The sequence below is a fragment of the Paralichthys olivaceus genome, chromosome 11 (assembly GCF_024713975.1).
Source record: "Paralichthys olivaceus isolate ysfri-2021 chromosome 11, ASM2471397v2, whole genome shotgun sequence".
NCBI lineage: Eukaryota > Metazoa > Chordata > Actinopteri > Pleuronectiformes > Paralichthyidae > Paralichthys > Paralichthys olivaceus.
Window position 1 is genome coordinate 6,143,085 of NC_091103.1, and position 24,502 is coordinate 6,167,586.

At 44.2% G+C, this 24,502-nt stretch overlaps 2 protein-coding genes across 5 annotated transcripts in view; both read left to right on the top strand.

Annotated features, from left to right (window-relative positions):
* The window catches only part of pik3cb (phosphatidylinositol-4,5-bisphosphate 3-kinase, catalytic subunit beta), a 51,015-nt gene extending 48,483 nt beyond the window's left edge, over positions 1-2,532 (top strand). For both annotated transcript variants that reach the window (XM_069534881.1, XM_069534882.1), the window contains 2 exons: positions 570-702; positions 831-2,532. In XM_069534881.1, coding sequence (XP_069390982.1) covers positions 570-702; positions 831-968 — 271 coding nt within the window. In that variant the 3' untranslated portion in view covers positions 969-2,532. The remainder of the gene's footprint in view (positions 1-569; positions 703-830) is intronic.
* Positions 2,533-7,159: 4,627 nt separating this feature from the next.
* Positions 7,160-22,778, top strand: LOC109634507 (period circadian protein homolog 2). Of its 3 annotated transcripts, none has more exons than XM_020095023.2 (22): positions 7,160-7,325; positions 10,940-11,510; positions 12,011-12,103; positions 12,267-12,421; positions 12,580-12,701; positions 12,896-13,097; positions 13,891-13,942; positions 14,340-14,482; positions 14,829-14,907; positions 15,014-15,120; positions 15,269-15,422; positions 15,528-15,636; positions 15,745-16,012; positions 16,258-16,408; positions 16,504-16,640; positions 16,783-16,989; positions 17,111-17,356; positions 17,681-18,756; positions 18,898-19,123; positions 19,256-19,481; positions 19,714-19,864; positions 20,175-22,778. In XM_020095023.2, the coding sequence occupies exons 2-22, from the start codon at positions 11,056-11,058 to the stop codon at positions 20,328-20,330; spliced, it is 4,515 nt and encodes a 1,504-aa protein (XP_019950582.2). In that variant the 5' UTR covers positions 7,160-7,325; positions 10,940-11,055; the 3' UTR covers positions 20,331-22,778. The 3 variants fall into 3 exon arrangements, with proteins under 3 accessions (XP_019950582.2, XP_019950584.2, XP_019950583.2); XM_020095025.2 differs by having other exon boundaries at positions 7,184-7,325; positions 16,261-16,408; XM_020095024.2 differs by having other exon boundaries at positions 7,189-7,329.
* Positions 22,779-24,502: the final 1,724 nt, after the last annotated feature.

The following is a 24,502-nucleotide window of genomic DNA, read 5'->3' on the forward strand; positions in this document are numbered from 1 at the left end:
CATCAGCAGTTTCTGGAGTTAATCTAAATATACAAATAATCAGTCCTGGAAATTGTTTGTGTAGCAGTGTTGGTACATTGTTGCATCAGCAAATGTGACATGTGTAGGTTGTAGAAATGGTACATTGTGCACCAGGCGGTAAACACGTACACAAATGGTTTTGATGGAAGTGGAAATACCCTAATGGAAACATAACTTCTGACTTTATGACCTGCAGCACATTCAAAACATCCTTTGTAGCTGAAAATGAAATTTAAGCTCATTTGATTTTCAGTGCCTCATAGATCACTGACATCCTAAATAATAGGTTTGAATGACTTGGAAATAAAAAAGGTTTTCAGCTGTTTATAGTTCAGGCTGTTTATAGAAGAAGTGATCAAAAAGGTCTTTATTAAAGCCAGAACAAAAACAATAGGCAACCCAACATCTCACTGACACAAAGTCAGGATGCAGTGAGTCAAAGGAAATGTTGTCTCCTTGATCACATCTAACGTGTGTCACTGCCATCTCCTCACCTCCGACTGTGTGTGTGTGTGTGTGTGTGTGTGTGTGTGTGTGTTGTTCTGCAGTTTCCGTCAGTACTGTGAGGAGGCCTATCTAATCTTGAGGAAGAACGGGAACCTCTTCATCACTCTGTTTGCCCTCATGTTGACTGCTGGACTGCCGGAGCTCACCTCAGTCAAAGACATCCAGTACTTAAAGGTACAGCACACACACACACTCACACACGCACACACACACACACACACACACACACCATTTCTTCAACTTCTTCATGACTTCTCCATCCTCCTGACTAATCCTCCCTCTCACCTACAATTCCTCTTTAGGATTCACTGGCTCTGGGTAAAACTGACGATGAGGCGCTGAAGCAGTTTCGCCAGAAGTTTGATGAGGCCCTGAGAGAGAGCTGGACAACCAAAGTCAACTGGATGGCCCACAACGTGGCCAAAGACAACCGGTCCTAGAGCAGCTACTACCCCTGAGAGTGCCGGGGGTTCAGGGGCCAAGAGGACACAGTGAAGACAGTGTGTGTGTGTGTGGGGGGAGAGGAAATGTGACAATGGAGACAGGGGCACATCCACCTATATTTAAAGAAGGGAATCTAGCAGAGTATCCCAAATCTAGCAGATTGGACCCCATGTACCGTACATGCAGAGTAAACCTACTCCTCCAGACTGTCCAGTTACCCTCTGTATCCCCCTCACCTGCCATCACTCTGACCTGGTGCCTCCGGAAAAGTACAAATTCACGGTCTCGTGACATTTCTGTGGAATCATGGTTGGTAACGTCGCTGCTCATTTTGCACAGGCACAACAGCTGATGGAGCACACAGCCAAAGGAAGGGAACTGAAGCACCCACTCTGCCCACACTAAACATGAACCAGTCCCTAAGCAGCGGGCTGTTGATTGGAAACCACATTTCGGAGCGGTAGAATTTTGGTGAAACTTTGGTGACGGATTTGAGACTCTGCATGCACGGACACTGAATGGGCACATGGCGTAACCCCGCCCCTGGACTGTTTTAAGTATAGCGGAGATAGCAGATGGGTGGGGGCAACGGAGGAAGACAAAAGAATTCAACCCAACAACCCCCCCATGTCTTAAAACAATGTGCACAACTCCCACAGGAAGTGCATCTTAACAGTCTCGCTGCCTCAAAGTGTGCCTCAAAACTGCGGGAAGATTGTATTTTTTTATGATTTTTCTGTGTCTTTTGCCATTTAAGAATATCCCAAGACTTCTATGTGCCAGACCATTACACTAGCCCACCAAAATAAAACATGCGAGAGGGAAATATTGATTCAAAGAGAAGGATTGATTAGAGAAAAAAAAAGCTTTTTGGTCCACAGTTTGAAACTCAGTTCATGTGAACCACTGAACACTGGAATGTTTTTAGAAAGACGTACATTTCAGTTGCATTGTTAGTTTCTTTTATTTTGAAATGACAATTTGCAATGTTTATTTCATATGTCTTCATACGAGAGCATTATTGGACAAAGCGTGAACACCTGTGAGTTGTCACTGTATGTCAGCCTTTTAAAGCGCCCGCCCAAACCATGACGAATAAACTCACTGAGAAATAACTGATGCTTTTAACGTGGTAGGACCAAAACAAAAAATGCATTGTATTGTTTATACTGTGTTTTTAATGATCTGCTTCAGAATTGAATGTGCAAACATGTGCCGCTCTCTTTTTAAGTGTATTTGTTTTTATACGAGCAGGTGTAGGCGGGGTTTCTCAGTAGGGACGTTACACTGCAATGCAAAACTACTTCCCCCATTCCCGACGTACGGTGTTTGATCTTCGTGCAATATCCGAGTATATGAACCATATCTTATTATATTAAACCTTGGGCGCAGACCTGAACCTGTACTGGTTATGTCTGTTGGTTTATGTGTGATGCAGCTGTGTTTCGCACCACTAGCCTTCAAATGTCTCAGTCACTGGATATTGTCAAATATACAGGCTTTTATTGTTTTGCTGGTTTTTGTTTTCATAGGAGTTTTATTAAAGTTATTTTCCACTTGGCTGCTGTTCCGCCTGTGCTCTGTATATTGCCAGAGATGTGGGCTCTGTGACCGTGCGCCCACTCTGGGCAGCTTGCGATATGTGAATATTTATTGATTCCTGCACAGAAATATATTCAGACTTATTTTTGCGTGCTTGGGGCACAGGTGAGAGAAGAAGGTAGTTTCACTGGCAAACAGAGGAAAGTTGTGCCTATTCATATCAACCTCTTGTCGAGTGTTAAGTTTACTTCCTTTTATTCTGTGAAGTTGAACGATGGTAAAGATTTGAGCATCAAATTGCACATTCAAGGCTGTTTTTCCCCACATGGAGACTCAGAGGATGACACTGCACAGCTGCCAAAGGATGGAGTCGTGAGGTAACACAAGGTTACGTCTGATTTTGGTGTCACCGTCAATATAGTGTCTCACCGTGACTGGAAGAGCTCCAGTCTCCAACAGGTTTCTACAGGATCTTCTCCCACAGAGTCTTAGATCCTGAGGGAAGTGTAGCTTGAGGAATTGCTTTTTGTGCCACATGTATAAAGCATACATGTATCCCTCCATCCATCCATCCATCCATCCATCCATCCATCCATCCATTATCTATACCACTTATCCATGAGGGTCATGGGGTCCTGCAGTCAATCCCAGCTGACACTGAGCGTGAGGTGGGGTACACATTGAACAGGTTGCTGACAAAACAAACATTCATATTCACACCTATAGTCAATTTAGAGTCTCTAATGAACCTGATCCCAGTCTGCATGTTTTTGGACTGAGGGAGGAACACTGAGTACCTGGACTGACTCTCTGGGGAACACCCACAGAGACACGAGGGGAACATGCAAAGAGGTAAGAATTGAAAATAACATATCACATTACTTGATTATCACTGATGCAATGTGTAGGCTGCATTTAACTGTTGTATTTTGTCAAGGTGGAGCTCTAATTTAATCCGTATTATGTAGTATAAGTAAAAAGTTCAGAACTCCTGTCTGAAATGTAGCGAAGCAGAACTACTCAAGTTAAATACCTTAAATATACTTTCCACCATCCGTCCATCTAGGATCTTTACCACTTACAAGGAGCGCCAGGTGACGAGTCAGTACTCCAGCCAATGCAACCAGCAAACATAGGAAGAAAGGTGAGGTAGACCCTAGGTCATCGTTCATGTTGTGGGACTCTGAATCTGTTTACGAAGTGAAACTACGAGGACTTGACTTACTTTCTCAAGCCCCCCCGACATTAATCCTTAAAGGTGAAGACATTTTTTTAAGGTCCTAAAGATTTTTAAGGGTTTAAGTTTAGACTAGGTTAGGTTAGAGTGAGGTTAGTTTAAGGTTCATTTAAGGTTTATGTTATGTTTAGATAAGGGTTAAGATTGAGGTTAGGCTAGTCATCTGCGCCCCTGGTGATCTCCTATCTCAGGTTCAAATGAAAGGATATTGCGGTGGTCACACGCCTTTGTGTGCAGGCTGGATTCATCAGAAGTGTTTTCATTGCTGTTTGTATGATTCATGAAATGTGTTTATTTTCACTCTGCAGGGGAGAATGCTCGCAAAGTCTTTAGGGGTCACTGCTCAGTGTGAATCATCTGCTGTTGTTGGCTGCAGTTATGTAACACAGTAACCTGGGAGAAGGGTAAACAAGAGACAGATGATGACACAGTGAAAACTCAGCTGGAATTAAAGAATGAACGTGAGAGCAGTGATGAAATGTGGTTAAAAGGAAGTGTGAGTATTTTATTAGAAACACTAGCTCCTCCCTTTCCTCTCTAAATACACTCAGGTCTTCATTGCATCGATTCCACAAGTTGTAGCAAACTTTTCTTTGAGATTCTGCTCCATGACAGCATGATTGCATCATTACCGCGGGTTTTTCCGCTGCACGTTCTGCTCCACAACATCCCAGAGGTGATGTATTGGATTCGGATCTGATGAGGAGGAGGCAGCAGAAGATCACTGAACTTATTGTAGCAGAACACTTTCTGCTCCCACTCTGTGCAGTGTTGTGATGTTAGACACACACCAGAGTTGTGAATTTATTTCTTGACAGGAAAAGAAACAGGTGTCGTTCACTTCCAGCTGAACCATTTGTGCATCTATAGCTGGAAACTGTGCAGCACTGAAATAACCCCCAGGTGAAACAGCCAGGTACAGGAAACTAGGGTAGGAACCTTTTTACAACTACACTGTATTTTATGGAAGTTGACAAAAATAAAACAAATTAATTAAAAACAAAGAAATCTGAGATCTTTTTTTTTTCCAAGGAGGTTTGTCGTTGCTCTGTCTGTTTGCAGGATTATACAAAAACTGCTGAATGGATTTCATGACTGTTGGGCCTGGAGCCTTATTCTGCTGGAAGTAGAAGATGTTAAACTGTGGCTTTAAAGAGATGAACATGGTTAGAGTTTCTGCAGATGTTCTCTGCCTGGCCTCCGAGTATGAATTCCGCTGAAAGTCTGCAGAAGCCTGAGCGAGTGGGAGTTGATTGAAAAAAACAAAAGGAATCTAAATATATACATAGAATACGCCGACGAAGATGTGAAGCACATTTGTGGTGATAAGGGCCGAAGCTGTTGAATCCACAAATTATCTTTGCAGCAGAATTAATACTTTACTGCAAACTGCAGAGAAAATCCAAACCCAATTCTCTGGAGAACGTCTTCAGTACATCTCTTAAAATGGCACAGGGTGCAGGGCCTCGAAGCAGGACCCCTTGAGTCCCTTTTGTCTGGGGCCCCCAAGGTCCTTTGAAACGCTCCTGACTCTGGATCTCCTTGACGATCCCAAGAAAGATCAGCATTTTCAGAGATACTCAAAGTCACTGAGATCACTATTAATCCTCCATTCTCCATTCATGTGAACATGAACTGAAGCTCCTCAACTGTATCTGCCTGATCTTGTGCACTGCTGCCACATGATTGGCTGATTGGGTAATTGCGTGAGTAAGCAGGAGTACAGGTGTCCCAAACAAAACGCTCAGTGAGACAATCTACCTTTGAATAATGTTGAGAATTCCAGGTTACATAATTCCGGCAGCCATGACAGTCAGTCAAAGCTCCTGGGCTTTACAGGCAAAGTCGCCCACATCATGATTCACTATTGTTGAGGGGATTCCACCCACCTGCAGGGTCCCTCAGTTTAATGACACCACAAACAAATGAAAGAGGGCAGTGAAGGAGAAAGGGAGGGGGGGGGGGGGGTGATTCATGAATAAATGTCACTGTCAGGTCCACCTACACTCACACTGAATGCAGCATGTTTCCACCTCTCCCCTGGGAGAGGTTGGCCTCCTGGGAAGTGTCTGGAAAACACAAAGCAAACATGCCAAGAAATTTGAGACCAAAAATAGCTCCTCATTGAGGATGGAGCTGTCGGTGTGAGATCATAGGAGTCATGCTGTGCTGCATGTGTGAGTGATGGAGTGACAGACTCGGTGGGTGGCTGGTCGCTGAGGCAGACAGCAGGCTGTGCTGCTGACTGGAGAGCCACCTCAGCAGGACGGTGGGTGGCTGCCACTTGAGGCTGGCACTCGGCACAGTCCAGATTTCTGCACCGAGCTCTTCTGGAGAGGGACAACAGTCTTGACTCAAGCAGGGGGAAGGGGGGGGGGGGGGAATCAGTGTGACATCTGCAGTCTCTCCGTGACGTGTCCGCACACAGGCTGATGAACAAAGCTTTCAGTCTGGAAATCAAAACCCTCATCATCTTCACATGTTTGCGCCCGATGACGCAAGACAGAGAGGGAGAGGTTACAGCATGCAGTGTGTTTGTAACAAACTTTCAACCATCTTCTTTTTATGACTCTAGATCCGCTGTGATTGTATCATTGATCTATTCAATATTATTTATATCCTGGTCACTTACTTTTGCAATATTACTTATATTATGGTCACTTTACATTACAATACTTTTTATATCATGCCACTTTTTTATCCTCAGTACTTGTTTTTGCACATTGTCTGTTTGCAGGTTGATTGTTTTCTTGTTTATTGTGTAGCTTACAGATATTTCTTTCCTTTCTACTTTAATTCTGCTGTGGTGTATACTACACTTTATTTTCTGCTGCTGCAATAAGTGAATGTCCCCGTTGTGGGATGAATAAAGTTTATCTAATCTAATCTAATCTCAAATGTTTCACTTGTTCTTCCTGCAGAGAAAACCATGAAAACAACCCATTCTTCCTCTCCCTCTGCACATATGTGTAACACACGTCACCATGGGACCCTCCACAACTTCTTCTTCTCTCCAGCAGCGCGTGTTTGCATCGCGTACATGCGAGCCGATGATCCTCCGACGCTTTTATAAGTTGCTGCTGATCGTGGCCGTCGCTTCCTGTTCGCTTCCTGTTCGCACTTTTCTTTCTGTCTCCTCTCGTTTATGTAATTTCCACACTGGTTACGTTGTTCGGGATTCTCCGTGGATCGCTGTCTCGCGGCACGATTCACATAACATGGTGTTCCACGTGCAGCCGCTGCCTTGTTTATATAAAGCGACGGACAGGCCTGCGGGCCAATCCGCGGGCGCCGCCGCGATTCCGTAACGTTCGCCATGGAAACCCGCAGCTCGCGGCCAATCGGCGGGCGCCGGAGGAGGAGCCCGAATTGAGGTCGCGCGGCGGGCTCTGTGATTGGCCCGCGCGGCGGAGCCGGAGAGGGGCGGGGAGGGTCCTCACGGCCAGTGTGTCAGCCCCGGTTCTCTCGTTAACGAAGTCTGGATGTGGAGCAGAGCTGTTCACCCGCGGAGCCGCTTCACGTTCACCGGACACCGAGCCCCAGCGGACAGAGCCGCCTCGCCTCCGCAGCGCAGGTGGGTGCGTTTGATTTTTTTTTTCTCCATCCGCTGGTTCGAGCGAAAAACTGTGAGCGAATAATAAGTTGCGTAAGTGAAGCCGATGTGCGCATGCGCCAACTCATCGGTGTGCTCTACTTTTTCCTCTTATATCTTTAAAATAATAGAAAATAAAAGAAATGTCTGCTCCGGATTTTCAACCTCTGAGCCTCCGGGAGGGAAATGTCCCCGGGTGCTGCGGCTCGTCCTCGCGGGAACGTGTGTTTCCTCCGGTGCCTCCACTTTTACATAACTGTGTCAGTGTACCGTGCGCTGGATTGCAGGTCAACGTGTGTGTGGATTGTGAATAGCAGGTCAATGGCAGCTCGGTGGGGGGAAGGGATGTTTGTTCCCATTTGCAGAAATGATTCGTTTAAAAATGAATTAGACAAAAAAAAAATGTTTTAATCAGATGTCATTCAGAGGATATTCAGCGTCGACACACGTGGATTCCATTTGTTGACATTTGAAGGATTGGTTTTATTTGCAGCTCAGCACAGGAAGTGAGTGACTGTCCTCACACACTGACCTGTGGATAGTAGGTCGAGGCTTTAATCCACAGTTGTGATGTTAAATATAATCTGAATGTGAGAGATTTAAAGATGGTTCTAACCCTTGATTTTGTCAAATACCACCCATATGACAACATTAATAATTATAACCCACTGACATGTATTCAACTGTGTCAGTTTCATTCAAATACTTGTGGAGACATGGGTGAAAATGAAAACACTACTAATAATGAGAAAACATACAAATATATGCTCAGTAGTGTTGCAGGCCTCATGTTACCCACTAATAACCCCCCGGACTGTTGTTTACTGCTAAGTTTTTTTTAAACCCAATCTTAATCTGTGTTTGTATTTGTCATTGTCAGATTTCATTTCACTTCTCTGGTTACGTTTAGTGAAAACGTGTGGTTTTATGAAACAAGGCTGCCAATGCTCGATATCCATGTGACTGGAGCAGCAGCGGTTGTATAATGCCTCAGATCTGTGCTAGTGTGTTGGGTTTATAAGCTCTCGAGCAGGTCCTCTGTTTCATTATGTCATTCTGCTGCTCTGCTTCTGAGAGATGCATGCTGGTGTTGCCCGTATCATTTTTGTCTGGTATGTTGTTGGGGACTTATTTTGGAAAACCTGTGTTCTTGGAGGAAAGTGTCTCTGGTAAGATCTTAGTCCTGTTCTTCCTTGTGTTTGGATTTTAAAACATATATATGTTAAGTGCCTCATATTTGCTTGTGCTGATGGTGAACCTGAATGGGATTTGAACAGATCTTACCGTCAAGTCAATATCATGGCTTATATATTAAATATAAATGATGTCAACATGCAGACGGACCTCTTTATGTTGCGACCTTGTTATGTTTGGTGTGTGGCAGCAGTTCCACTGTGTTAACCTAGTTTTTAAATATTTTGAAGCATTTATTATTGGATGTTCACGGCGCCCTCGATCCCCTGCTGCATACACTCAACACTGTTTCCTGTAAACTGACAGAGTAATTCATATCTTTGCTTTATTTATTATATATATTGTTAATAATAATAATGATGTGATTTGAGTGACATGTGCTTTGTCATAATATTATAATATCATTGTTTTATATCTTCGTCTTCCTCTTATCTCTAAATTATGTAATAGTTGTCTATGTCTGATGAAATGATAATAACCTGCTCTTGGTTGCTTGACATCATGTTTACCTGTTGTCGGTCCTTGCTCCCTCCTGATTGGCCCCTTTGCAGCAGCCAATAGAAAGTCTGCTGTGAGAACCTGGCTCATAGCTCTGCTGAGTTCCAGGGTGGGTCATTTTCTAAGGTGGCTGTGGACGAGTGGTGTCTGGAGAGTCTGCTGGTCCTTTTTTGTGCCTCTTTAAATCACCGAATTGTAAGTTTAACATATAGAAGTTCTGTAAAGCAGCTTATGTAAAATAGACAAGATGCTGACTGAGCTCAATTATGAAAGGAGCTGCAACCTGATCGTGAATCACAATAGGAGACAAGTGAAATATTTTGGATTTGTCTCCAGTACCTGTTGCCAGTGTTTACCGTCAGGGCTGAAACGGATTTTAGTTACTAGTTGTACGGCACCTTGGATTTTCCAGCTGTTCTTTAAATTTACATAATTCAGTGTCTCAGTATGTCTATCATTTAACACTAGAACAAATGAAGAAATTATAAGATGTCAAAAAGAGGAATGATTAAAAACAACTTTAATTTCTAATTTAAAGAATGTCTTCTTTTTGATTATGTTACTGCACTACAGTACTGTCGTACTAATGCATCAGAAGGATGGCTTGTATGTCATGAAAATAATGGTCAGCGTCCCTGTAAAAACAGTTTGCGTTGAATATCAAGGTTTAATTTATTTCCACTTCTGCTGGAAAAATGTAAGTTAAACTGTTTCTTCATCGCTGTTTTCTATTGTTTTTTATCCTCGCTCTACTTGAGTTTTAAGGACAGATTGTTAAGCTGAAAAGGACAATGGAGATTTGTGAGTACAGGCTATTCAATAATAAAATTTCATTTGCATATGAGTTATCAGACCTAAACTTCGCTTTTTATCGCTAACCTTTGGTAGAATTTTAGTTTATCCACCGGAAGATTTCTGGGGTTTCTAATACTTCGGAAAAGGTACAGGGTTTCCCCCTGAGGAGTTGTTGGCCTTGTGGCTGTTGCTGCTGTTGCTGCACCTAACCTTTGTGTTGTAATTGTAGTTTAAAGACAAGGACCAGAGCGGGGGCCAACTTGTGCTCAGTGGACCGCCAGTTTTAGTAAAGTGGTGTAAACCCCAGAAATAGCCTGAACTGCTACTGTTAACTGTGGAACTACTCTACTCTCCGCTTGTGACTTAATCAGGTTCATATATTGCACAAATATAACCAGTGAAGTTCAGCTTATAGTGTTGGTTGTCATGGTGCAAAGTAAACATCACATATCTTTATATTCCGTGTTGATTCAGGAGCTCTGCACTGTTACATAAGGCAATATTTGTTTGAGACTTAAGTGAAGATAAACAATGCAGCAACACATCTGTTAATCGTCTGCTTCTGTGGGACCTGCATCCTTGGCATTAATGATAATATTGTTATTTGTGATGCAGAGCTGTCTTTCTTTCTCCCAGTGTTATATCATTTCATTTGTGATGAGAGTTAGGCTTGAATAGCACACATTGATCTAAAGCATTTTGTCTTTCCAGCATTCATATTAGTCGTGATTGAAGGTCAATGTTTTTGTTTTGCGGACCCACCTTTCTTGCGAAAAAAAATGGTTTGCAAAATGTAACTGGATCAAACCGGTCCAGGACTTGAATCCACCCAGAAAGGTCAAACAGCTATTTACTGTGCAGACCTTTAGAAGATTGGATGGCAGCTGTGCAACAACAAGAGGCCTTTATCTGTGCTGCTTCATGTCTGACTTTTGAAAAAGGCACAGATCCAAAAGAGTGTTCTCAAAGTGCATGTTTGATGATTTCATTTAATGTCCCTCGATTGTGTCTAACTTAAGAACCAACCCTTTATCTTCCTTTTACAGAACTACACTATATTTTAAACAGTTTGTAAGTAATATCACCTGTGGTTTATTTTTCTCCTTCAGACTGCATCTTACCTTCAGAAGCATCAACTCCATTTACATCCCAGTGCCACACACTTCATGGCATTGCCATGTGTAAGCTGACCTAATCACCACTCTATAGCCCTTTGGTCCGTCCTATGTCTGAGGACAGTGATTCAAAGCACTACCTGTACTCAACCCTGGAAAGTCTAGAGCGGAATCGGGAAAGGATCAGCTTTCACGTGGAAGAAGAAGAGGGCTCAACCTGCGGCTCTATTAGCCAACTTAGCCACATGGCCAGCGGATACAGCGAGGGTTGTGGGCGGCGGGATGAGGTCGAGCTGGAACCAGAGTTGGGACTGGCCTCCGAGGGGAGCGACAGCAGTCATGAGCACCCGGCCTCGCCAGGCTCCCCTCACGACGACAGGAAGCGGCCTCGCCCGACCTTACACGAGGATGTAGAGATGGGTGGCAGCGGCTCAAGTGGGAGCGGGACAGAATCTCATGGTAACGAGTCGCACGGCAATGACTCCCATGGCAATGAATCTGTGGGCAGTTCTAATGGCAATAGCAAGGATTCGGCCCTCCATGAGTCTTCAGGGAGCAACAAGAGGTGAGGACACATTTTGTAGTAAGTGATGTACTTACCCATCACAAAGGGGGAGCAGACAATCTCTGTCACTGAAGTAGACTTCATTAAATGTTATTGAAGGACCATTTTCTTCTGAGTTATTGTTTGTCTGAGTCACTGTTGTATTCCCGTAACAGTGACTGTCAGACTGAGAGGAGCAGTGGGTGCTTTATAAACACAATGCCTCTTGGCATAGTTTTATTTAGAGTTGACTTGTAATCACATTCAAAAGAGAAAAAAAACCCATTGATAAAGGACAAATGAAAATGACTCATGCTCTTCAGTGAGTGTTGGGCGCAGCTATTTGTTTATAGCAGATGGTATTTCTATAGCACAATATATAACACCAGGTCCTTGACATAACCGAATGTGTTTAGTCTCATGTGTTGTTTTGGGAATAGAGCTGTTCTTTCATAGTGTTCTGTTGTGGGGTCTGTCTGTACCCCGTCTTAAATAACACGACCTGTTGTTTATGGTTCCAGCTCAAACTCTCACAGCCCATCGCCACCGAGCAGCTCCAACGCCTTCAGTCTGGTGAGCTCTGAGCAGGACAACCCGTCGACCAGCGGCTGCAGGTTTGTACACCTGACATTGCCCCCACCCCAGTGTACACGCACAATTAGCATACCCCATATAGAAGCTACCCCTCCTCCTCCTCATCGCACTTCAGAGTGTGACATTGCTGATGAGACCTTGTTATTTTGATACACGTGTATCTGTCTCATGTGCGCCCTGCAGCAGCGAACAGTCTGCCAAAGCTAAGACTCAGAAGGAACTCTTCAAGACCCTCAAGGAGCTCAAGATGCACTTGCCGTCTGAGAAGAGGAGCAAGGGCAAGTCCAGCACCATCAACACGCTCAAGTATGCACTGCGATGTGTCAAACAGGTGAAAGGTAAGAGATACCTCTTTTTATACACACGATCACAAACTTATTCACCCGTGTTGGAGACTGATTGACGAATGCACTATAATGATCGTTTTCTTTAGTTTAATAAACATTTTATGGAATTTTGATGTTTGCATTGATCCATATTTACTTTTGTTTTGCAGCCAATGAGGAATACTACCAGATGCTGATGATCAATGACAGTCAGCCATCAGGGTTTGATGTATCATCCTACACCATTGAGGAAATCAACCGCATCACTTCTGAATACACCATGAAAAACAATGTAAGTGGCTCTTATCTCCAGTTAGAATCAAAAGAGGAACAACAACTCACTTATACATTTATAGTGAAGATATTTAAAATTGACTTATGATAAAAATAATTATTTACTTGATCCAGACAGAAAAGTTATCTGGGTCATCCTGAAATGAATTGACACTTAACTGATTGGTTTTGTTTTCCACTGTTTCCTTGTAGGATATATTTGCAGTTGCCGTCTCACTCATCACCGGAAAGATTGTTTACATCTCAGACCAGGCAGCGTCCATTTTGAACTGCAAGCGGGAAGTGTTCAACAATGCCAAGTTTGTGGAGTTCCTAACACCGCAGGACGTCAGCGTGTTCTACAGCTTCACCACGCCATATCGGTTACCCTCGTGGAGTATGTGCACCGGAGCAGGTACCAGCCTCAAAACTCAAAACATACAACTTCATACAACTTGACTTAAGACCTTGAAAAATGAATCTCACTTGAGTAAAGTGACAAACTGGGCCAACACGGTACCAGACGGTATGAGTATTAGATCTCCATCTCCCACGTGGGACACGGGTAACACCTCTACCACCTCAATATACACAGGTGCTAATTTTCCACATGTAACCCCCATACCCGCGCACACATGCTCATACACGCATACCACATATTTCATTAACATGCGTAATCACACATTAGTGACTGCACGCCTACTCAAACACCTGCCACATATTTGGTAAAGGCTTTATTTGGTGCATGTGCGTACATCAAATGCAAACCAGCCCATAAGCTCTGAGATAACTCATATTATACTGAAGATGCTACACCTATGTCTTGTAGTGAAGTGGACATTGTGTAGAATAATCAAGCTGAATTTAATAGTCCCATATTTACAGTGAAGAATCAATTTAGAAGAGGACTCCATAAGTTCATTCATGGTTTAGATGCTGAAGTGAATATTGATTGATTTCTTTTTCAGTCACTCTTCCTCTTAATGCCATGTTAATCCACTTGACTGAACTACATGTGCTGTAGTTGATTGTGTCCTTTCACTTTAACAGCAGTTGTCTAAGTGATCATTCAGCTGCGTGCTGAATTTAAAGTTATTTATAGTGCTTTTTCTCTCTAGTGGTCTTCAAGCTTGAGTCGCATAATTGTGTGAAGTATGAATTCATTGGGTTATGCACTCATCCCACCTTGTCCCCTGTCACTTATTTAGAGTCGTCTCCCACGGAGTGCATGCAGGAGAAGTCCTTCTTCTGCCGCATCAGGTGAGTGACAGCAGCTTCTCTGATCAATAGTTTGCTCTGAGTAGGATTAGCAGGATGTCGGAGAGCAGGGAGGAAGTCAGCAGCTGTGAGCTTTTGAACTGTAGCTAAATTCTAATAATAATAATGATAATACAGCCTGACTGCAGCATCTTTCTGCAGGATCCTTTGTCACCATTTACTTGATTAGTGGTCCCACTCTCTTGGTGAAATATGAGTCATGATAATGTGATAAATAATTATAGTACCTAATGAGCTTAAGATTCAATAAGCTTAGTTTTATTCTCTATCGGCTCTTTGCTGCAACTAAGTTAAATTGTCAGTTTTAATGCAGACTAGTACAAATTTTGGCAAACTATGACCTGTATTATAATGCTGTGGGTGTGTGTGTGTGTTTCAGTGGCGGTAAGGAGCGTGAAGGAGATCTTCAGTATTATCCTTTCCGAATGACTCCCTACCTGATGAAAGTCCAGGATGCTGAGCTGGCTGAAGAACAGTTCTGCTGCCTCCTGCTGGCAGAAAGGGTGCACTCTGGATATGAAGGCGAGTCCCATAACCACAGACACAAGCAGGATGTGTGGACATTTGCACATATGGAGCGGAATTTGACACACACTGATGATAAAGACTCATGTAATACACATTATGGCATATCACTTACCTTTTTTGCTTCGCTGATCATCTAATTGAGCACAAACAAGATGATATAGAATATCTATTTATATATCTATATTATAGAGAGTAATCCATCCTGACGGAAAGACCACTCCGACATAAAGGGATGCATCGCTCTCACTCAGCAGCTACAAAAACTGATGCAGTTTAGGTCAAATAATTACAGTAGAAAATGTGTGAATGAATAAAAATAACTCTCTCTTTCCCTCCACAGCTCCCAGAATCCCCCCTGACAAGCGCATCTTCACCACCACACACACTCCTAACTGTGTGTTCCAGGATGTGGATGAGAGGTCAGTGGGTTGAACACACTATCGTACCGTTGTCATGTCTTGTGTGAACCTGTTTAAGTGCAGTTTCCTGCTTTGTCAGAAACAGTAATTGTTGTTTCTCCATCAGGGCTGTTCCTCTGTTGGGTTACCTCCCTCAGGACCTGATTGGGACCCCTCTGCTGCTCAATCTGCACCCAAGTGATCGACCCTTAATGCTGGCTGTGCACCGCAAGAGTACGAACCTCTTTCATTCACTTCACATTTTCTAAAGTTCAGAATTCTGTAGTTTTGTTTGACATCTAAGATATTTTGACAATTTAAAAAAGAATGCTTGGATTATGATGCTCAGCACTCTGATACTCACACACACGTTCTGTTGCAGTTCTTCAGTATGCTGGTCAGCCCTTCGACCACTCCTCCATCCGTTTCTGTGCACGCAATGGCGAGTACGTCACCATCGACACCAGCTGGTCCAGCTTTGTCAACCCCTGGAGCCGCAAGGTCTCCTTCGTCATTGGCAGGCACAAAGTCCGGATGTGAGTGTGCTCAATGTGATGTTGTAATTACAGGCATCTGTTGTGATGTGTTGGAATACATTTCAGTTTCAACACACCAGATGACATAGGTGTCTGTGTTTTTAGGGGTCCTGTGAACGAAGACGTTTTTGCAGTGCCTGCTTTCCACGGAGGGAAAATCATGGACTCTGACATCCAGGAAATTAGTGAACAGATCCACAGGCTGCTGCTCCAGGTACATATCCACACACAGAAACGCACACTGAATCTCATTAAATCCCCCACTGAATACATGTTATCATTCGAGCATTTTTCATTTTCTAACAATCTTTTCTCTCCTCAGCCGGTCCACAATATGGGCTCCAGCGGTTATGGTAGCCACGGCAGCAACGGTTCTCACGAGCAACTTGTGAGCATCAGCTCGTCCAGCGAGAGCAACAAGAACATGACCCTTGGGGTCGCAGCGGAGGAGACGGGCAAGGCCAAGCCGCCCAGGACATTCCAGGAGATTTGTAAAGGGGTCCACATGGAGAAGAACCAGGATTCCCAGGTCTGCTTGCACTCCCCCTCATCACTACCGAGCAGACCTGAGCAGAAGAAGACCACTGACAGTGAGTTCAAATTCATATCACCACACATTTTAGAAGATTGATTCTTATGTTGTTATTTCATCATTTAAGACAAAACAAAAAAAAACTATTGCAAATGTGAAAGATTTATTTCATAATATTTACATACAAAACACTGAATCAGATTTCAGAAATTGTTTTTGCAGCTGTCAAATATGATGAAAAAGTGAATTAAAATCAATGTTGACGTTTTCTCATCCCTCTCTTTATCTACTCTTTCACTCCAGCAGCTCAGAAGAGTCCACCAGGGCGTCTGAAGGACTCTGCGCCCCATCTTCAGGTCAGAGACAGTACTGCAGCCGCCACAGAGGACTTCACCTGCAAGGACCAGAGCGTTTGCTCCTACCAGCAGATCAGCTGCCTCGACAGTGTCATCAGGTAAAACCCTGCTTGTGATACATGACAGATGTTGGTTAAAAGATCACACGTGTGTGTGTGTGTTCTCTGATTGACTCCATGTATGTTTCCCTCAGGTACCTAGAGAGTTGTAACACCCCCATCACTGTCAAGAGGAAGTACCAGTTCTCCTTGAACACCAACTCCTCCAACTCAGATGACGGCAAGAAGGGCTCAGAGGATGCCATGCACATGGTTCAGGATACAAACACAGGTATGTGGATGTCGGTACCCTTGTGTTGTTCATTTTTGTTGTTGCTTGCTTTATCTTGTGTGCACTTTGTGTAGTAAAAGGAATTTGAATATAATAACTTTGGTTTGGAGCTCACAGATGATCTCTCTCTTTTACCATCCAGATCCTTTGATGCTGGACCCCCAGCCAGGCCTGTCAAACATGAAAGCACCTAAAAAGCCTCCATCTGGGGCCGCTGCAGTGGTAGGAGGCCCCCTGGCCCCCCTCACTCTACCCAGCAAGGCTGAGAGTGTGGTGTCCATCACCTCGCAGTGCAGCTACAGCAGCACCATTGTTCATGTGGGAGACAAGAAGCCTCAGCCAGAGTCTGGTGAGCTTCTACATCCAGTCCAGTTTAGAAAGTCATGTAGAACACAAACCTGGAATTGTGTTCAATCCAATCTTATTCAATAATAAGCGACAGATGTTAATGTCTCTGATTCTTTCTACAGAGATAATTGAGGATGTGGCGGAGAGCCCAGCTCCTCCAGCTCTGCCCGTCAGCATGGTGTCTCCACTAAGCCAGGAAAAGGAAGCCTACAAGAGGCTGGGACTGACCAAGCAGGTGCTGGCAGCACACACACAAAAAGAAGAGCAGGCCTTCCTCAGCCGCTGCAGAGAACTCTGCAACGTCAGGAGCTTCCAGAAGGACTGCACCAAATATCTGCACAAGCAAAGAGGCCAAGCCAACGCTGAAGGTAGGCAAGGTTTTAATTAACAATAAAGAATTTTGCCCAGAAATAAGTGACATTGTCCAAAGACAGCATTTGTAAATTCCCCCAAAACCTCCCTTTGCTATCACATTATACTTGATAAGTTTATAAGTTAAAAAGAATTGTGTAGTGCCTCTTTAATATAACAGTACTGTCCACAGTGTCTTTCTATAAATTATTGAATGATACAGTAAAAGTGCTGCACTACATTTGAATAAGTGGTACGTTCCCAGTTCTTTGCCATGTTAACCTTTCTCACTGTTCTCCAGTTCATACACAACCGCCTGACTTCTCAATATGTCACAACAGAATCCTCTGGACCTCGAGGTGCTATCAAACAGGGCACCACCAGACCTGAGACCACCGCCAAGAAGGGCAACCGTAGCAGGAAGTCAAAGAAGCCACGAATGAAGCATCCTGATTCGTCAGACAGCGCCGTGTCTAACCGCAAACCCAGGCCCCCTCTCCAGGGACTCAACCAGACCTCGTGGTCGCCGTCTGAAGCCTCTCAGTCAGCTTTCAGTGTCTCCTACCCTGCCATGGTGCCTGCATACCCGCTCTACTCCTCAGCACCCACTGCCCCCGCTCAGCCCCCTCATCTTGACCCATCACTTTCCACAGGCTTTGGAGAGGGGCAGAGCGCTCAAGCTCCGCCCACAGCCACTCCGTTCCCCACCCCTATTGTCACACCAGTGGTGGCTCTGGTTCTGCCAAATTACCTCTTCCCCCAAATAGGACAAATAGGGCAGATGGGGGCTGCTCCCAGTCCAGCTTTTTTTCTTGAGCAGTCCCAAACGCAACCTGCGTACACTACCCAGCAGCCCTTTCAGCCGCCGCAGTCAGCATACACCATGCAAACACAACCCCCCTTCACTAACCAACAGCAGTTCCCTGTGCAGACTGCCTATACCCCCCAACAGCCATTCCAAGTGGCTCAGACCGCCTACACTACCCAGCAGCCTTTTCAGGCCCCTCAGACTGCCTACCCTGCCCAGCAGCCCTTCGCGGCCCAGCCTTCATTCCCTGTGCAGACTCAGTTTGTCAGTCAAACCCCTTATCCAGCGCAGCCTTTCTCCTACAGCCTAAACCACGAGCCCCCGAAAGTCCCAGTCATGGAATCCCGAGAAGGGGGGGCATCACGTTCCTCCACACCAATCTCTGCGACCCGGGAGCCAGCAACGTCACCACCGCTGTTTGAGTCGCGGTGTAGCTCACCTCTGCAGCTCAATCTCCTGAGCATGGAGGAGGGGCAGCGGTTAGTGGAACGTCAGGACAGCACAGCGCCATCTGCTGGATGTCAGGGCAGCAGCACAGCAGCAGCATCAGGAGCCGGGGCAGGAGGGGAGAAGAACGGCGGCACAGCCAAGACTGAAAACTATCAACAGGTGAGACACAACAAACCAAATGAACTTTGATTTTATCCGAATTTTGTCCTGTACAAGCTTCTGTCACTGATGCACACAGCAACATTTCCACATAAAGCCTGTCATAGTTTTTATCTGATGGTCGTCCTCCTTGTGTCTCAGGTGGAGTCTCCAGGAGATGAGGCTCACAGCGAGGGTAACTCCTCGTCCTGCGACCTGCTGGACATCCTGCTGCAGGAGCAGGAAGACTCTCACTCCGGCACTGGATCGGCCACGTCTGGGTCCATGGGCTCGAGATCAGGCTCCGGCTCAGGATCAGGATCCGGATCAGGCTTGGGCTGCAATGGCTGTGGTACCTCAGCGAGTGGAGCCTCTGGCAGCAGAACAGGTCAGCGGACATAAGCTTAACTTTTATTTTGCATTGTCATGATATTATTAGTTTCTGTTTGGTAGCAATGCCAATAAAAACATGTTTTGAAGTCTTTTTTGACTCTTTTCCTGTCTCTTTAAAACGGTGCAGGAAGCAGCAACACCAGCAAATACTTTGGCAGCGTTGACTCCCTGGAACATGACCCCAAGACGAAGGCCAAAACCAAGGCTAGGAGCAAAGAAGGCTCTGAAGTTTGCCAGTCACAGACCAAAGTCGATGGAGAGCATTTAATCAAATACGTTCTCCAGGAGCCCCTCTGGCTGCTCATGGCCAATGCTGACGACAAGGTCATGATGTCATATCAGATGCCATCGAGGTGAGTCCTTACGGCAGTTCAATGTTATTTTGCATCCATCTAACAATTCCAGAAATGCCTGTGTGTCTGTCTGTGGCTTGCATATCTCCAGAAGTGTTGAATAAAAACTGCAACCAGCATTACCACAGGCCAAGCAAACAGAAGGTTTTAGAGCAGGCAGTGCAAAAAAGAGTGTGATAAACACATCATGAATGTGTCTAAATGGAAGTGTATGTGTTTTTCTGATGAATAGGGACATTCAGAAGGTCCTGCGGGAAGACAAGGAGAGACTGAGGCAGATGCAGAAGAGCCAGCCTCATTTCTCCTCGGACCAGCGACGAGAGCTGCTGGAGGAACACCCCTGGATGAGGAGGGGAGGTCTGCCTGCTACTATCAACGTGAAGGTGAGAGTCAACATTAACTCTATCACTGTTCTCACACGCTGATCTTTTGTGTTTGAGGAATCCCATAAAACACATTTGGCATCAAAATGTTCAAAAAGGAAAATCTGAGATGAAATAAGTTTCATAGTTTTTTTTCGCTCACTATTGGACAGATTGCAAACATTTTATCCATATTAATGATTAAGAGCACTGCAACTTTTTTCATTTTTCATTTAATAAAACTGTTGAGAAAATTAGCATGAGAATTTCTGAGAGGCTTTTTCTTTTAGATAGTTCAATCAAAGACGTTAATTATTGGCTTTGTGTTTAGGAGTGTGTGTACTGTGAGGACACAGTAGGGCCGCCCATCGAGGAGGACCTGCTGGACATGGACATGGGAGAGCTGAGCGACGAACTGAGCCAAGAGGGTCAGAACAACCAGAACCAGCCAAAGGGTTCTCAACCCCGACCAGACTCTGGTTCCTGAACACACAACACTTACCCTCACGTCGCCAGCAGGGGGACACAAAAAGACTTGACCAGCCATGGACCCTCGTGATGCACACACATTGTGTGAGATGTGACTTTTCTCACAGAAACATACATACAAGCAAACAAGCAGAACTTATGAAGATATGCACTGTTTGTGTGTATGTGTGAATGTGTGTGTACTTAACATAGGATTGCTATTGGAGTGCAGTTTTCAATGCACACACACAGAGGGCGCTAGTGCTTTACAGTACCTTGTTCAGTTCACACACTCTGAAATGATCCAGGGTGTGTGGCTGGTGACCTTTAACCTCTGAGACCTTTGACCATCCTCGCTGTCAGAGGCTGAGCTCTACAGCAAAACGAAGAAAAGAAAATGTCAGTGGACATTTTTTAAATACAAATATGTTATTCTGACAAAATAATGGTCATTAAACACCAATTTCGAGGTGTTCCCAGAATACCCTCTGTTTTCCCATCAGGAAAAGACAAGTTGTGGTGCTCATTGGATGATGTAATATCCAGGCGGTGGTAGCACTTGACTCAACAGCCGCTTGGAAACTTGGAGATGACAATCTGGCACCCAGTGCAAATCTGATCCTAGATGAAATCGTATTTATTTTTTACCAGAAGATGTATGAAGTAGTTATTTTAAAGCTAAAGCCAAATCGACTCAGCTGAAAGATGGTACTCACGAGAACAGTTTACATGTGTTTACAGTTAACACAGCAGGATATTTAAAGTCACTTAAGGCTTTAACTAAAAACTGGAGCTTACTTGTCCGCATGACTAAAAAACCTCAGAGTGTTGTGGACCACTGCAGACCTTAAAACGGCTGAAGAAGCTGCTGAAAATGATTTTTGTTGCATTTAAAACACTTTACGTCGTTACGTCGATGATGCACAACGAGCAGCGGGCGACAGGATGTAGAGACCTAAGGTTGCCAATCAAGTTCAAAGCTCAAGAAATGTTTATTTTTTCTAAGATCCAAGATCTACTTGCTTTTCACCTCCACTTTGTTTCTAGGTGATACAGTCTGTTTCCTTTTTATAGATAGAAACACACACACACACACACATATATATATACTCTTGTAAAATAATGTAAAGTAATATTCTTGTCCTGTCTGTATGGTGCAGCTCTACTACAAATTGTCATTTTTGAACAAATCATTACCATTTTAGGGATTTATTCATTATGCAAAGTTACATTGCCTCCAACTGCACCCTTTATAGATTAGGTTCTGTGGACTGGACTTCACCTCCACACAGAGAAACTTTCTTTTTTCTACTATACTGGCCTCGTTCAAGCGTCAAGCTGCGGACTACCAGTCATAAGTCTCAGCAGGTGTCTGTGCCGTAGTACAGCTTCTCAAGTGCTGTAAAAGCAGTTTGACGCCAGGGGGGACCATGAGCACTGAAATCGTGTAGCGTGGTGGGAAAACAGCTTCACGGTTGTAGCACATAATGGGACCATGTTGGCGTCAGTGAGCTTCTGTAGAAACCAGGCTTACACAGGAAACCGTGCCGGGCCCCTCGCCTTCCGACACGTAGTAGTGAAGAAACTTGTACACGTTGCCTCCGTGTAGGTGATGTGAACAGTGTGAGAACTGGGAACAACTTTGGTGCTAAGGTAGAGAAACAGTCAGGGCAGGGCTTTTGAATGTAACACAGACTGGACCCGAGATCATCTGATTGGGTTCGTTTGTTTCTTCTCTTTTGTTTCGTTTTTTATTTTTATTTCCTGTTCACTTTTCAGAACTTTTTTTTGTATTGCTCTGTTTTATTTGTCTAACGAAGGAAAGAGGCTTTTTATTTGTTTGAACGTCACTGGGGATGGACCCTACCTCTAACAAATCCCATGTCATGTTACTGTAAGCAGAACACAGCGTGTACGCATGTCCGCAAAGCACAGCGGACAGAGCGGTCGGAGATTCCTGTGATTGACAAGTGTCTCTGCCTCGGAGCAGCAGTGGTTTGTTGACTCCTGCTGTTCCTATGGATGGGTGCAAAGAGAAGACAGGCCCCCCGAAACCACCTTAAACAACTGCAGTCTATCTCTTTCATTCATCTTCTCGTGTATGTCAAAGGGATCGGGCCTCCAACGCTCACCTCTGTCTACACCAGTGAGAATGTAAGAATGTAATTTAACTCACGTCTTCAATGCACGTTTTTTTTAGCCTCACTTTTCTCCTAAGGCCTAACAGAGAGGGAAATGCATTTAAAATGTAATACACACTGGTGGGCTGTTAGAAGCACCCTGATCTGTAAATGCAGACAGCTCTGGCACACGATGTCGTGTGTTGTCTTGTAAATTGGTTTTATTGCCACTGTATGAATCTTTGGTTGATTAAACTAGCACAGTTCTGTGCGTTATTTTGTAGTTAAAATGTGTTGTTTGACACGTGGAAACAATGTTGTAATAAAAACCACCGAAATATGTATAACCAGTGTGACTCATCTGTCCCGACCCCAACTGACTCTGAAGACTTCACACGGAAACTCATCAAGTCAATTCTGGTTTAGTTCTTATGTTCTTTCTGAAGTAAGTCAAGTTCAGTTGTGCAGGACTGTTCATAGACTAGAGTCACCACAGGGCCATAAAAAGTTAAAATCAGAGATGTACAAGGTCACACAACATATTCAAACAGGGAAACAATATCGTTTGAAGAAGGTAAAGTGCATAAAAACACAACTGAAAAATGACTCAAAGACGTGTTGGAAGAAATGTGTCTTCAATTGATTTTTAAATGAAGTGAACTCACTTGATCTCAAGAGTAATCGAGCATCAATAACCAATAAATCACACCTATTGATCTATTGGCCGTACATAAACATAACTAGGCTGTTCACACTGCAGTTACTGTAGCTCCAACAGTGAAGAACACACTGGCACCTTCCAGAGTGAGCTCATCCTGACTGTAACTCAGGACGGGTTGGTCCTTGTTCCCAGCTCCTACTTTGTGGGGTTATAAAAAATGTGCCTGCGTGAAAGCACTAGTGACGCATCGCTCTGGGATGTAAACACTGGGCTCAACAGACATTCAGCTCCGGGCTTGTGGAAGTGAAGTGAGAATCATGAAGCTCTGGGCTTATAGGTCGAGCCTGGGCCACCGATGTGTGTGTGAAAGACATTTTAAAATCAGAAGAGATGTCACAGGGACACATTGTACCGATGTGTAGATAACAGTCATAGACCTACATTGAATTGGATTGATGAGATCTCAGTCAAATGTGACCTTTACTCACTGAATCACTGAACATCATGTTTCCATTAAGCTGCTGTCGTCACCTTGTTTGTGCAGTTTCTCAAACTTCAGTTGGTGAAACGACTGCAGTGCTCATTTAAAATGTGCCTGATGGTAGAACACATGAGAGCAATGGATTACATTTACAAACTTCATTATTTTAGGTGTTTATGTGCGATCAGTTTTTCTTCTTAGTCAAATTGCAGATGTTGCAACAACACTCAAAATGTAAAATACTGTTCTCTCATGACTTGCACTATTTTTAATACAAATTTAGTTTTGCACATTGGTTTCCTCTGCAGAATATGTCTGTATAACATACAGTATATCAAATATATTATATTTTATCATATACACATTGTGACATTATCGTCAACTCCTTGGAGCAAAAAGCATCTTTGGTGGTGAATGGAAGCTGAACTCTGCAGAGCCTCTGTTTGTAGTCAAGGTTTTGTGTTGCTTGTCGTCTGTAGCTGAAATGACTCATCGGGGTTCTTTTTCTCTGACAGGTTCATTATACGACCGCTTGCTGACTCGTTCTCTGCTGCAGTAAACTGACACTTGTGTATAAAAGTGGTGGTTTCACTTCCAATTACAGACATTTTCCCACAGAAGAAAATAATGAACCTGTCAATTAGATCAATGTGAGTCCAACGCTTGTTCAGATGTGACAAAATGAGAAGTAGAATGAAGGAGCGCCGGGTGTGATAAGGTGTAGTGAGTGGTCCGTGTGCACGGAGCATGTGAAAGCTGCTGCTGCTGCTGCAGAGTGATTGTTCTCTCACAGTCAAAGACAGTTGAGAAGCACCAGAGGATGGCAGGGCTCTCCCGGGGGATCTGTTTCAGAGCCATATGCTCGCCTCCGCCGTTGAGTCTCCCTCACGCCAACTGTTGTATTTCGCTGACCTTTAACCTCAGAAATC

Excerpts from the sequence above, each read along its gene's own strand:
- LOC109634507 (XM_020095023.2), top strand. The coding sequence starts at position 11,056 with ATGTCTGAGGACAGTGATTCAAAGCACTACCTGTACTCAACCCTGGAA. Across the intron at positions 12,104-12,266 it reads CCGTCGACCAGCGGCTGCAG|CAGCGAACAGTCTGCCAAAG; the intron begins GTTTGTACACCT and ends TGCGCCCTGCAG. Across the intron at positions 13,098-13,890 it reads GAGTATGTGCACCGGAGCAG|AGTCGTCTCCCACGGAGTGC; the intron begins GTACCAGCCTCA and ends TCACTTATTTAG.